The sequence below is a fragment of the Atta cephalotes genome (assembly GCF_000143395.1).
Source record: "Atta cephalotes unplaced genomic scaffold scaffold00075, whole genome shotgun sequence".
In the NCBI taxonomy this organism is placed as follows: domain Eukaryota; kingdom Metazoa; phylum Arthropoda; class Insecta; order Hymenoptera; family Formicidae; genus Atta; species Atta cephalotes.
In genome coordinates, this window is record NW_012130139.1 from 841382 (window position 1) to 855400 (window position 14019).

Consider the following 14019-nt stretch of genomic DNA (forward strand, 5'->3'; position numbering starts at 1 on the left):
AATAATATTAATTATATATATATATATATATATATATATATATATATGTGTATGTATAAAAAAGCACTTGTCTTCTTTATGAAATTTTTAGGCAAAATGGTGTTATTATATAATATTATACTATAATTTTACTTATATGTTATTATTATGCATAACAATTTATTTTCAATATAAACATATTTAACAAAACATGAGACAGGCCGATGAGTACAACGCAGATCGTAATGCGTAATAAATCTAATAAATTATAAAACTTAGATTTCAAAATTTCGTACGTTTCGATTCATCCGTTTGGAGTTATTTTCAGCGAACATAAGATTCAAATAATCATCCCATTACATCCTTTGTCAAATAGACGGTTAACTGAATTCAACGGTTAAACTAGTAAAATTCAACATTTTTCAGACTTATGCATGTATTAGCAGATATTCAGTACTCCAATAAGCTCTCCTCTCTCGCCCATTATTGCACTTAGAAACATATGAAATTTTGTATTTAGAATTTAAAATGTCTCAATTTTATAATCTGTTAAATTTATTGCGCATTGCGATCTGCATTGTACTTTGGTCTGTCTCATGTTTTGTTAATTTTGCAAGCCTATTAATATTTCAATATTATTAAATATATTTAATGTTTATACTTTATACTTAATTGAACTCATTAATGAATTCTCTTTTCAAAGTAATCAACCATTAGAATGTAATATTTTAATTTGAATCAGAAAAAAATATTTTAATGTTCAATAGATAAAATTAAATAACTATATAAAAAAAAAATGAATTTCATGTAAAAAAAGAAATAAATAATTACAAGAATTCATCTGTCACTATTGCAAATTATTTCTTACAAGCTCTGAGGAATCAAATTAGCAGTCTTGTATTAAATAGCTGGAATGGTGAAATCCAGTATTTAGGCTAATTTTTTTATATTATTTGTTAAATTTCTGTTTTACTAATAATTAAAATTATTTTACGTGTTACACATAATTATCAATTTTTAATTTATTTATTTGAACAGTAAATCGCATATATTTTAATTAAAATGGCAGATAATTTATGTAGGTGCAACAGATTATTAACATTTTACATGACTACATGATAAATACAAAAAAAAAAAGAACGAAATAATTAGAAAGAACCTACGCTATTAAAAAAAAACTGCTATTTAAAATATATTTTTAATAAATATGTTATGTATTGAAAGATATTATCTACGAAAAAATAATACATTTTAAGATGTGTCGGTGAAACTTATGTAATTGTTTGAAAATTCACGTTTCCACATTTCAAAGATAGACATGTTATTAAGTGGTGACAATGTACGTAGTTTTCTTTAAAATAATCTTTGAACTTTCTTCAATTCCTTCTACATTATACCATTCTATATTAATATTCAAAAAATCTTTGATATATTTATTTTTTACCTACAAAAGTTAAAAAACTCGTAAATAACCTAGGATAGATGTTACAAGGAAATACTTTGCAATGATAAAAATAAATCATGAAAGAATGCTGGGCGCTACTCCGGGTCAGGTTTCGTCGAGTTTTCGTCATCGTGAGCTGGGCTATGCCATGTGAGTCGTTCCTCATAAAATTTAATCACGATCTGTGGGCACTTTTCGTTAGCAATGCGTGCAGGTACCAGATCTGCATCGTCTGTTCCTTTCCATTTCATTAAGAACATCAGTTCACCACTGGAATCTGTCGCTCCAATAATACGCTCGGGTTCCAGATTTCTATCAAATCCTATAAAGTTAAAAGAATATTCATAATAGACTGAAACATTGGTTTGCTTCAAGTATTTTGATATCATTTAAAAAAAAACCGAGGAAAATGATAAAAAAAACTAAAAATAAATAAGAACCAAAAATTTTCGATGCTTCCCTTTACCTTCCAGCTTCTTTTCTTCCACTGCTGCCTTTTTCTTGGCTTGAGTGGGCGTCGGTGTGTTATTGCTTTTTCGTTTCTTTTGTTCCTTTTCTTCATGACGTTTCCCAGATGCACTTCCGTCCTTCTTTTTCCGTTGTTCTTCAAACTGAGCGATCAGATCCGGACAATCTAAATTTTCTTCTGGTTCCCATGTGTTTTCGTCGTTGGAATATCCTTTCCATTTTAAATAATATTCCACCTATAATCCAAACAATTTTTTTAAAATTAAAATGACACTTTATATTGAATGAGATATCATGTAATAAGATTTTACATACTTTTCCCTTCACGATTCTTCTGTCTAAGACTTTCTCTACACTAAATTCCTCTTCTGCCTCATCTGTTGTAGAATCTTTCACTTTGCTCATGGTATATACTGCAAATGTAAAAATCAAATAAGTCTTTATAAATACTTATAAAAATTAAAAAAACATCTACATAAGGTCTTTTTCTATAGCTGAACTAATAGCTTAGCATTACAATATAAGCTTTTGCATTACTTGTTTACTGCAAGTAGTGAAAATCTATGGTTGCATTCAGCAGAGAAAGAACTTTATAACTGTTGTAAAAAATTCAATACGATTGGTTCTTGCTGTTGTTTTCTTATGGATCTAAATGTATAAATCAATCTTATTGAAGAAGTTTACAATAATTACAAAGTTGCTTTCTAGCATATAGTAATATGAAATACAGATCTTCAGCACTTGTAATCAAGAAGGAAATACTCTTAGGTTTGATTGCACCAACGTTACTTTGATTTTAAGTGAGGCTTAAAACTCTTTCTGTCTCTATTTTTTTTGGTTTTAAAACGAGACAGATAGAATTTTAAGTCTCGCTTAAAGTCAAAGTGATGCAATTGGGCTTTAGAAAGATAACTATCGGAAACAAAAGGAATCAGCAGTCTAGAATCACATAAAGATACAAACAATATAAAGCAAATAGATTTTAGAGCGAAGAAGTTAATCGTTTCGTGTAAGAATATGACAGACTTTCATCTGATCGCACGATTCAGTATTGTAAATAAAAGGACCGATGAGAAATTGCGCTAGGACGCACTCTATACCGGCGTGGCATAGCGTGGAGTGATATGGCGCAGTATGATGCATGACGCGTCGCATGCTAAATCGACTCTAACATGTAACGTGTTGTAATGCAATGCGAATTAGGATGACAGCGAACGGGGTAGACATGGAATTATATGTGGCGACGAGCCGCGGAGTGATTGCGTGAAAATGATTATGTCGCAAGATACGCCGCGGCTTGGTCTAAAATGGCGGCATTAGCGGTGACGCGCCGGTGTTTCTCTTCTTTTCTTTTTAAGAATCGCGACATTACCTCGTATAATGTCGATGACGTATTGCGCGCTCGACAATGTATTCGAGAATGGAACTCACCTGGATCGTTTCAATGTACAAGGATCACGAACTCTGAATCACCTTGACGTAGCCTCCTTACTCTCTAAATCTTTCGTTGCGAGTGACTTCTGACTGAAGTCGTTGCCGCGAAAAAGTCAGTCTGACCAAGCTGTTAGCATGAAAATTTCTTTGTAGGAAAAAATGGCTCTTTCGCAAAATTCCTAGGATTTGCTTCAAAATTTATTCGCATCGCTTGAAATCTTTCAAAACTTTTGCAAAATTTTTGCAATTTTTGTATTGATGATAAAGAGAAAGAGAGAGAAGGAGAAAGTTCTCAATGGGCACATTGAGTGGACTCAACAGTTGAATGAGCTGTTATTAGTGTATTCTTCTAGATCTAAAATTCTGATTGGATGAGCTAAAAGAATACATCAATAACAAGCTCATTCAACTATTAAATGCGCTCAATGCTTTCCATTAAAGTTCGTGTTCAGGAGGTCAATTGTAAAATTGCAAAAATGAACAAATTCACTAGAATATTCATAATTTAATTGATCAATACCTAATAATCATTGCTTACTTTTGTAATTTTCATCTCATTTCAAAATACAATCAAGCCCCATCCGAGTGTTCTCCGGGTGTCATGTCATCCTTGTTTAATGTTCAGTAAATAACAAGGATACCTGGGTAGCACTTGAATGGGAATTTGAACATAGCCTAGTCGATTTAAGTCACGTGGTGAATATTCGAGAACATTCACCTGTTGATCCACTCTATTGGCTACGTTCAGCGGACGATCTCTTGATCAAAAATATTGATTGGATAATCTAAAAGAATACATCAATAACAGCAAACGTTCACTCAACTGTTGAGTCCGCTAACGCAGCCATTGATGCTTGGAATTTTTTATTGAATCACCGACATTAAGGTGCCTTTCATGCACGAGGCTCATTTTCGGCGTTAAAATAAGTCACGTGATAAAAATTGATAAATATGGGCTCTGCATAAAAGGAACAGGGAATAGAGAACAGAGAAAAAGAATTTTAATCTATCAGAAGCTATGTATTCCATAACGATTTCTGATAGGTTGAAATTCTTATAGCATATTTGATTTACTGACTCGACATGACTCCGAGTCAATGATCTGTTGTGTTTAGCTGCAAAAGAAGAGTTAAATTGTGCAAGAAATGTAACTTAAAGCAGAGAGCACAGAATCTTGCATAACGCATAACACGTAATGCATAAGAAAATGTATCAGTTAAAAATCTTTTGTTTCCTTCCTTTCCATGGAATAAAGAACTCTGATTGATTGGATTTCTTATGTCTTATATGTTATGCATTATGCAAGAGTCTGTGCTTTAATTCCTAGTCAAGATAATATTTTTCGCAATAAAATTATTATTTTTAAAAATTACTTTTATTATTTTCTTATTTAATATTAAATTGGCCAATTTGCAGCATAAACTACATATATATATATATTTTTTTTCCATCAATGAGAATCAAAACACTCTCTTGGTGCAAAGTGCTCGTATCTGTATGAGAATCCGAGTTAATTTGAAAGTTTGTTTTTTTTCTTCTCTTGCTCTAAGCAATTGATTGGCTCAGAGTAGAAAAGAGAGAGTTTTCAAATTTTTATAGAAATTCTCTATCTTAGTTATAGTGTACTAATCAATACGCTTGAAAAATTTGCAGTCCACGTGACTACACAAAAAATAAAAAAATCCTGATTGACAATCAAAAAACACTTCGGAACATTTGTAGTGGCAAGTGAATCATATTGAAATCATCACGTGCTAACTGTCGCGTTTTGTTTGTGAGCTTGGTGAGTCTGGCGTGGTGTGGCGTGGTACTGGCAAGGTCTTTCGGAGTTTTGGGTGCATCAAAGGTGTTGTTAAAATAGCACTTGCCAAGCTAACGGTATGTATTAAATAATAATATGCATTAGACTAACTCCGAGATTAAATGATTGATTTTCGTTATGTTTTACAGCAAAACAATACAGCGAGATGGCTGCCCGCTCGGTTTTAAGGTACCTAAAACCCAAGCCCGTGATATTTCAGAGTCATCGATGCGCATCTCTGTCAGGCTTTGATATTCAGCACAAAACTCCCACGATCAAGAAAGTGATGCCAATACCAAAGGCTCATTACGGTGGCAGGCACACAGTTACCATGCTACCTGGAGCTGGCATTGGACCGGAGTTGATGGGTTATGTAAAGGAAGTGCGTAGATCATCGTTCTTGAATTTATGATTCCAAGGTTTGGTTTTACTAATATAAGATTAACTTTGATCTCGTTTAATTTATTTTTTATCCTTTTCTAATTCTAAAGTAGAGGAGCGCAGTCTTGCATAATGCATAATACATAATGCATAAAAAAATGAACCAATCAAAGAATCTTTATCTCCTTCCTTTCTTTGAAATAAAAGACTCTGATTGGTTAATTTTCTTATACTTTACGCATTATGCATTATGCAAAGGTCTGTGCATCGGCCGTAAAAATTAAAAAAAGATAAATAATAAGTTAAACTGAGATATAGGGTTTCTTTTACTAACTTCTTATTAAATTAATCGACAATCAACTTACAGAAGTATCAACAATTTAATGTATCAGAATGTCTCTCTTTTCTAAGACAAACTGTTCAAGCAGTCATGATGATTGAGTTAATCATCGATTAATAGTAATCGAAGTTGATGAAAGAGGCTCTACAGTTAATCTTAATATTAAATATAGTGATAGAATTGGACCTTAACAATGCAAGAATACATTAGATAGAAGGAGCAATCTTCTCACCAATCTCTTATCTAAACCTGATATTGGAGATAATATTTCCAATTTCTTTGTTTCAGGTTTTTAAATATGCTGGTGTACCAGTGGACTTTGAAGATGTCGAGATCGATCCCAACGCAGATGACAATGTCGATTTAGATTATGCAATTACATCAATACGCAGAAATGGAGTAGCTCTAAAAGGAAACATAGAAACGCGCAGTACAGAGGCTGGTGTTCTTTCTAGAAATGTTGCTCTGCGAAATGAGCTCGATCTTTATGTGAATGTTCTACATTGTGTATCTTATCCGGGTGTAAACTCACGTCAGAAGAACATCGATATTGTTATTGTGAGGCAGAATACTGAGGGTGAGTACTCCATGTTGGAACATGAGAGCGTCTACGGCGTTATTGAAAGTATGAAAGTCATCACGAATTTCAACTCTGAACGTGTCGCCCGTTATGCGTTTGAATATGCCAAGAGGAACGGTCGCAAGAAAGTTACAACAGTTCATAAAGCGAACATCATGAAGCTGTCAGATGGACTTTTCTTAGAAATCTCGCGGCGGGTAGCCAAGGATTATCCGGATATCATTCACAACGATATGATTATTGATAATTGTTGCATGCAGCTTGTATCAAATCCACATCAGTTTGATGTTGTATTAACGACCAATTTGTATGGTGCCATCGTATCGAATGTGGTATGCGGTTTGTTGGGTGGTGCCGGTTTATTAGCCGGCAAGAACTATGGCGACCATTACACGATCTTCGAGCCAGGCACTCGTAACACCGGTACCAGCATCGCTGGCAAGAACATTGCCAATCCAATTGCGATGCTGAATGCTGCAGTAGATATGTTGCGTCATCTAGGTCACAAACATCATGCTACTGTTATCCAGAATGCAATCAACAAAACTATTAATCAAGGAATACATACTCGCGATCTCGGTGGCACTGCAACGAGCAGAGATGTCGTTGATAATATTTTGAAACACATCAAAATCGCAACCGCTTAAAAAGACTGAAAATTATTCTAGCTAAAAATCTCTTGTAGCAATTGTCTATGGAAAGTGGCAAGTTCGAAGTATATGTACCAAGAATCTTGTGTGATTTCTAGTGAGATAATATAAAGGATATATAAGGATATAAGCTAGTTAGGACAATTGTAGAATAAGGAATGATCCGACAATATGCGAAAACAAAATTTCATCTATTGGCTCGAAACTGCGAAATATTTCTCTTCCATAAAATCATTGCTCTTAAATAATTGGATGGATTTTGGCTCCCTATCACAAATATGCTCTGTATAGTAATTTGTTTAATAATTGGAATTTTGTAAAATATTTATTGTACATTGTAAGTAGTAGCAGTTCCTATAGATGAATTTACCAAATATTATCACTGTGAGAGTAACTTGTATGAAATGTAAAGTACTTGTTACACCTTACCATTAAAAGAATACTCACTGATATTTGTGCGTAAGAAAATAATCATAATTTATTAAGCTGACAAATAATCATATGCCGCCTTAGTACAATTTTATCTAGTTGAATTAAAACTATGACACAAAATGTAAAAAAATTACACTTTACTGTTAAGGTAATCATTATATTGTAAAGTGTACATATCGCCACATTCATAAATAAAATGTAAAAATTTACATTTCTCTAAAGTACTTTGTACTAATTCTGTAATAATTGTAATGCTAATTCTTCATCGGCTTGTAGACAAGCAACATTAGATACTTTTTGTTTCTTCTTAATCCCTTTGTATTCCTCTTGCGTTATCAATTTTCTCTTGAAAGGGCTATAACAGAAAGAATTAAATTTTTAAGTTTTCCAATATAGTTTATAAGTATAAATTATGTGATTTTTATATACTTGTGAGTTATGCTTTCTTCCTCAGATATTTGATCTTCTTCAGACTCGTTAGAAGACGATATTTCTTCGTCTCCATTTTGTTTGCCGTATATTTTATCTGGATCAGGTAACCATGAAAGATCTGGACCTTCACTAGCTTCACTTTCGGTATCATAATCATCGTCTGCATCTTCGCTCTCTTCATCATTTGTTTCCGTTTTCTTGTTGATTTTCAGTTTCCTTTTCTTTTCTCTGCGTTTTTCTTTATTCTTTTCTCTGTATCTTTGTTTATCGAACTGATCCTCCTCGCGTAAGACTTGCTTTGCCATCTCGATATTAATTCCAGAATCGACTTCATTCTCGTACTGTCGTGCTAATTCTGACATTTTTATTTTGGTAGAATCAACTAATTCCTGGAATATAGATATTCTCGTATACAGATAAACGATTAAAAAAAACTTGGAAAAAAATTAATGTAAATAAATATAAATTCAGCTTTTGCTAATCTCAAAATTGTAATAAGATTATAAACCGTAAGTTTACGTTGTGTAATAGAATATGTAAGAATTCATAATATAAAATTCTTACTTGGCCTTCATCATCAAACATAGTCTTTTTATTAGGTACAATCTTCTTTTTGAGAATCTTCTTAGCGAGTGCAACTTTTGTTATAAATTTCTTTTTGTTCGAAGTATTTTTATCTTCATTCTCTGTCATAGGAATATCATCGATATCTATATTTTTTCTTTTTATAGTTAGTATGTCTTCGTCATCACTATTATCTAAAAAAATATAGATTACACATAGTTAAACGTGTTTTTTTTATAAGTAAGGAATAAGGAATCTATAATATATCTTAATAAGTGATTTTCAATTTTCTTACTAATCTGAAGAACAGTAGTTTTTTCCTCTTTAGTTATTTTTTTTTCACTTTTATTAGAAATATCACTTTTGTCAGAGTTATTTCCGCTATCTTCCTGATCGCTGTTATCTGCCGAATTGGTTGAAGTTTCTATCTTTTTTTCAGTCTTGACATCATTATTCGACATTTTTTTCTGCATTCTTTGTAAGAATCGGATTCTCGGAGGTATGGCTAAACCTAACGATCTGTAAAAAATTCTACTATGAAGAAATATTCAAGAATGATCATATTCGATGATGAATAATTCAACAAATGCTTACTTGGCAAATTCATCTGTATTTAAAGCGTGCACATTGAAGATTTCTTTATCCTTCATTAAGAAAATTGATTTGATATATGATACAAAGGCTCTCTGAGCTGTTTCTTTCAATGTTACGTCTCGCGCTAATAAAGCTTCCAGCTTACGATGCGGCGATTGCAATTTGTTTGGATTAATCCTAAACATAGAGATAGATGAGTAACGAATGTAAATAAGTTAAAATAAAATTTATACATGTATAAAAACTTTACTTTATCATATTTATTGGGATTTTACGTTGCTTAAGTCTCTCGATTATCATTTCTTCGGATGGTAACAACACTAGAAGAGATTCACCACCACTTTTAAATCTGGCAGTCCTGCCTGCTCTGTGTATGTAGGCATTGACGTCTTCCGGACAATCCATTTGTACCACCCAATTTACAGTAGGGAAGTCTACAAAATTATAGTTATTATGATTTATTAAAATTATAAGAACTAAAAGAAATAATACACACAATGTATATTTCAATACAACAAGAAATTCTTTCATAAAGAAATTTACAAATATTGTAAACAATATTTTGCAGAGCAGAATTTAATTTAATTTTAATACCTAATCCGCGAGCAGCAATATCAGTCGCGAATAAAACAGCGTGTTGTTTCTTGCAAAATGATTCGTAAATATTCATTCTTCTCAGCTGATGAAGAGTACCATAAAGAGCTAATAAACTAATGCCTGGCCGTAATCGGCAAAATGCTTCGTATACATATTTCACCTAAAATTTTTGATAAACAAATGTCAATTCATGACAATTTGTCATTAATATAAAAAATAATTACTTGTTTACAGCTGGAAAAGAACACAATAATTTTCTGCTTCATATGATTTCTTATAAAAGACCACAGCATCGCTAGCTTATCTTCCAAGGAACATATGATGTAACTTTGTTGCAGGCCTTCTGGTGTGGTGTGTGTAGAATGTTCATGCACAGATACATACAATGGATCTTTCAGACTTAATCTCGCTAGATCTTTCACAGATCTAATAAAAATGTAAAATACAATCAATAACATTATGACATAAAATTTTAATTCTATAAAATTATCTTTCAATATATACTTTGTTTGAGTTGCTGAAAAGAGCAAAGTCTGTCTTTTAGGAGGCAAGTTTTCAATAATAGAGTTCATAGTTTTCTCAAAACCCATGTCTAAACAACAATCTGCTTCATCTAACACTAATATCTGTAAATAATTATATTTTCATTAACTTCTATTTCTTCAAAAGCATATAATTTATTTAGGAGTAAAAGAAAATATTAAACAATTACCTGCATATTCACACAATTGAATAATGGATTTTCATCCATATGCTGGAGCAAACGTCCTGGTGTACATATAATTATATTGCACTGGTCCATACGTTTCCTCTCAAATTTTAAGTCCTTTCCCCCTATAATTAAGCCTGCTGAAATACTATGATATTGACCCACTTTTCGCAATGTCTCATATATCTGATACGCTAGCTCTCTCGTAGGTGTAATAATTAGTGAGCCTAGTCCATCCAGTCTTGTCCATTGTTTGCAGTACAAAATTTCCAATATCTGGAACAATATTTTATTAAACATGAATTCAATATGTAACAATATATAATAATGTTGTAACAATTAAAATATATGGAAGACTTGTTTGTACTGGAATAAGAAAAGCCAGTGTTTTGCCACTGCCGGTTTTTGCAGCTCCCAAGATATCGTTGCCTTGCAAGGCTAAGCCGATGCTTTGCTTCTGGATATCTGTCATTTCAACATAGTTGTTTTCTGTTAAACCCTTTAAGGTAATCCTCGATAAGGGGAGATCTCTGAATTTTGTTGTTTTTGTAACATCTATCTATAATTTTACGTTGTAATTAATTTTACGTACTTTTGAATTGTTATGTCACATAATATTATTGAAATGTATCTACTTACAGTGTTATACTTAGACTGCAGTGTCTCAATTATTTTACTTTCTGGTGTCCGCTTCTTTTTCACATAAGCCTTTACTTTTTTTTGTTCGCCATAGTCATTTATTTCTCTCCGTTTTTTCACTTACTAAACAATAAATATTATTTCGTTTCGTTTTTTAAACTAAACTATATTTTTCGATATTATTCTCAAATGTTATCTCTCTCTCTCTCTCTCTCTCTCTCTCTCTCTCTCTTTTCTCTCCGACACCACGTGTTTGTTTCATTGAATATTCGTTTAATAAATGAAACGACAATTGAACAAATGAGAAGCATAAAAGTGCTGCCCCTTACTGTAAAAATAGATAAACTAATACAAAAATTACTCATGTTGATAACATATAATTATAAATTTAGATAATTGTCGATAGTCGATAAAGTTAACAGCAAATTTATCGTTAATTAGTAACAGTTTGGTAATTATCAACATTAAAAATTTACCAATTTTGTTGTATGTAATATTTTATATTTTATATTATCAAGATTTTTTGCTTTTATGTAAAATTTATTGTTTATGTGTATATGGATACAGGATATCGGAGATTAAGTTTGGCATTTACGCCTAAAATATAAATAATAATCTATATTTACGTGCAATATAAAGTAATCGTGTGTAAATAAATTTAATATATAATATATAGATCATTAAAATCTATCCATAATATAACATAGACCTCCAAATGACGTAGTAAGATATCCAGAAAACGTTCTTTTGTCGCATCTGAATAATGTTCTAAGGATGTATATTTCTCGAATAAAATATTAGTATTGTATGAGTATCTTTTGTTATTGCATCAGAAACAACCTAGCAAACGAGAATGGATTAAAATGGATTGAAATTTTTTTTTATCCGAATGCGTATTTTAAATAGTAAATACTTTTTTTTTAATTTAATTGGATTCAATTGGATTCAATTAGATTCAATTGGATGCAATTGAATTGAAAAACTGCATTTCCTATTCAAAATTTTGAATTGAATAGAATTGAAATTTTGAATTTGAATTGAATTCTGTATATTCATAATATACAGAAAAAGCCAATATTATTTTTAGATTGAAAGGTATAGAGATGTGCTCCATGCAATTCCTATAAATGAATAAAAATGCATTCAGAATTGAAAAGCATTCATTTTAACATTCGTGAATCAATATTTCTGTAAATCTGAATCCATTTCAATTCATTTCAGTCCATTCTCGTTTGCTGGGTAGTTTTTGTTTCTTTAAGTTAATTATATATTATATCATTACTTATACATGTTTCGACTAATCTTTTAGCCTTCTTTAGTATTTACAATATATTTCAACATTGATTATTCATGAATCTTATAAAAATCGATGTATATTGAAATAATAATCGTATCATTGCCCAGCATTATTGGTTAAGATAAATAGAAGTTTTTTTTATGTCAAACTTTTATTACATAACAGAAGAAGAAACATGAAGATACTAATCAAAACGCATACGCAATCAATGAGATGTCAAAGTTCATAATAACTGTAGTATTCGGTCACTGACCATTACGCTTCTTAATTGCTATATAACGTGCTCTTCTTAAAGATATATTCACGCAATTTTTTGTATCTATTCTTTTAGAATTTAATTATAAAATAGATAGAAATGAGACAAAAATATGTTCTGTAAAATAAAATTTGTATATTTAAAATCATAAATTAGTTTGAAAAGTTAGCTATTTGATTTCTTTGTTTTTCATTCTATTTCCACATAATATATCTAATATATATTATTTTATATATTTTTCATAAAAATAATTAAATCATTTTCTTAATTGTGAATACAGTGCAATGTGTAATATAATATTCTTGGCAAATCATGCTTTAAGGAAGCAATGTATGGATCAATTAAAACAAAAATTTCTAAGAAATGAGTCAACTATTTAAACGATTTTTAATTCGAACAGATAAAAAAACAAACAGAAAACTTAAAATTGCTAGATAAAGTTCTTATAATAAAAATTAGAAATCCGTAGTTTTATAAAATAAATTTTTATCGATTTCTTTTAATTTATGTTTGCAATTCATAGTGATGCTCTCAATTATATCATGTCTAAAGGAAAGGAGGGACTAACCCGATGACACTGCACCCTGCGATTTGTCTCCTATGTCATATACGAATCAGTGTTAATAGAAGAGATATGGAATCATTACTAAAAAGTACATGTATGGAACGCAAGTATCATCTAGGCGACAGTTGCATTCATGCATCGCAAGGGAAAACTAGACAGTAAGAGGAACGCAGTTTGAATAAGGGATAAGCAAAGGGAAAAGAGGACATAGTTCAGAGAAGTAGCCATATTCGGAATTAATTCGGTATTGTGTTATCTCGAGAAGCGATGTTGAGAGTTAAAGAAAGAGAAATAGAAACAACAGTTAGAAAGCAGAAATTCCGATGATCGGAAAAAGATCTCACATTATCACGAAGATCCTGTAATCGCGGATCTCGTGTGTCGTATTTCTGATGAGCCTACGTGTATGAGACGTATCGGAAAATTAGCTGAAGTATGTTTTGACAACGCGAGAAGAGATCATGCGGCTACTGGACCACACGAGAGGGCAATGGAGAACACTGCGATCCACGTGGATCGTGCTTCTTGTACATTCATTGTTTTTGATGATTATCCTATCCGATTTGCAGCGAAACGCAGTGGATGCTGCGCTGCAAGATACATGTAAGTTTTGAAAATCTCAAACTTTAGCGATATTCAGCACTTCGTATGTCTTTCTGCAAAATAAAATTTTGAGTTTAATGCTTTTTAAAAATATCAAGATCGCGTTTAAAAATTTGCTTTTAAATTTTCGTCGATCGTAGTTATATCTTATTTTGAACATATTTTATTTTAATATAGTTAAAAGTGTATCTCTTTCTCTCTCTCTCTTTCTCTCTCTCTCTCTCTCTCTCTTCTCTCTCTCTCTCTCTCTCTCT

General features: G+C 31.5%; 4 protein-coding genes across 4 annotated transcripts in view; 2 read left to right on the top strand and 2 right to left on the bottom strand.

Moving 5' to 3' along the window:
* Positions 1-986: 986 nt before the first annotated feature.
* On the bottom strand, positions 987-2296 carry LOC105624287 (chromobox protein homolog 1-like). Its single transcript, XM_012205647.1, has 3 exons — positions 2207-2296; positions 1890-2127; positions 987-1745 (listed from the first exon to the last, which is right to left on the bottom strand). Exons 1-3 carry the CDS (start codon positions 2294-2296, stop codon positions 1519-1521), a joined length of 555 nt encoding a protein of 184 aa, XP_012061037.1. The 3' UTR covers positions 987-1518.
* A 2996-nt stretch (positions 2297-5292) lies between these two features.
* Positions 5293-7074, top strand: LOC105624286 (isocitrate dehydrogenase [NAD] subunit gamma, mitochondrial). Its single transcript, XM_012205646.1, has 2 exons — positions 5293-5508; positions 6136-7074. The coding sequence occupies exons 1-2, from the start codon at positions 5293-5295 to the stop codon at positions 7072-7074; spliced, it is 1155 nt and encodes a 384-aa protein (XP_012061036.1).
* A 453-nt stretch (positions 7075-7527) lies between these two features.
* LOC105624322 (probable ATP-dependent RNA helicase DDX10) lies at positions 7528-11409 on the bottom strand. The gene is made up of 13 exons (XM_012205680.1): positions 11406-11409; positions 11045-11163; positions 10773-10964; positions 10409-10681; positions 10201-10322; positions 9921-10122; positions 9694-9856; positions 9350-9533; positions 9100-9276; positions 8801-9024; positions 8506-8699; positions 7939-8330; positions 7528-7864 (listed from the first exon to the last, which is right to left on the bottom strand). The coding sequence occupies exons 1-13, from the start codon at positions 11407-11409 to the stop codon at positions 7741-7743; spliced, it is 2370 nt and encodes a 789-aa protein (XP_012061070.1). The 3' UTR covers positions 7528-7740.
* Positions 11410-13623: 2214 nt separating this feature from the next.
* LOC105624324 (collagen alpha-1(XI) chain-like) overlaps positions 13624-14019 on the top strand; it is an 11376-nt gene continuing 10980 nt past the window's right edge. Inside the window, exon 1 of the mRNA XM_012205681.1 lies at positions 13624-13765. Within this exon, the coding sequence (XP_012061071.1) occupies positions 13624-13765 (142 nt within the window). The remainder of the gene's footprint in view (positions 13766-14019) is intronic.

What these genes read in the sequence shown, in the direction of transcription:
- LOC105624287 (XM_012205647.1), bottom strand. Translation starts at nt 2,296, where the DNA reads ATGAGCAAAGTGAAAGATTCTACAACAGATGAGGCAGAAGAGGAATTT. An exon ending in GAAGAATCGTGAAGGGAAAA is followed by an intron (nt 2,128 to 2,206) that starts GTATGTAAAATC and finishes TTTGGATTATAG; the next exon opens with GTGGAATATTATTTAAAATG. An exon ending in GGAAGAAAAGAAGCTGGAAG is followed by an intron (nt 1,746 to 1,889) that starts GTAAAGGGAAGC and finishes TTAACTTTATAG; the next exon opens with GATTTGATAGAAATCTGGAA.
- LOC105624286 (XM_012205646.1), top strand. Translation starts at nt 5,293, where the DNA reads ATGGCTGCCCGCTCGGTTTTAAGGTACCTAAAACCCAAGCCCGTGATA. An exon ending in TGATGGGTTATGTAAAGGAA is followed by an intron (nt 5,509 to 6,135) that starts GTGCGTAGATCA and finishes TCTTTGTTTCAG; the next exon opens with GTTTTTAAATATGCTGGTGT.
- LOC105624322 (XM_012205680.1), bottom strand. An exon ending in CACTGGCTTTTCTTATTCCA is followed by an intron (nt 10,682 to 10,772) that starts GTACAAACAAGT and finishes ATATTGTTCCAG; the next exon opens with ATATTGGAAATTTTGTACTG. An exon ending in GAAGAAAGCATAACTCACAA is followed by an intron (nt 7,865 to 7,938) that starts GTATATAAAAAT and finishes TTTCTGTTATAG; the next exon opens with CCCTTTCAAGAGAAAATTGA.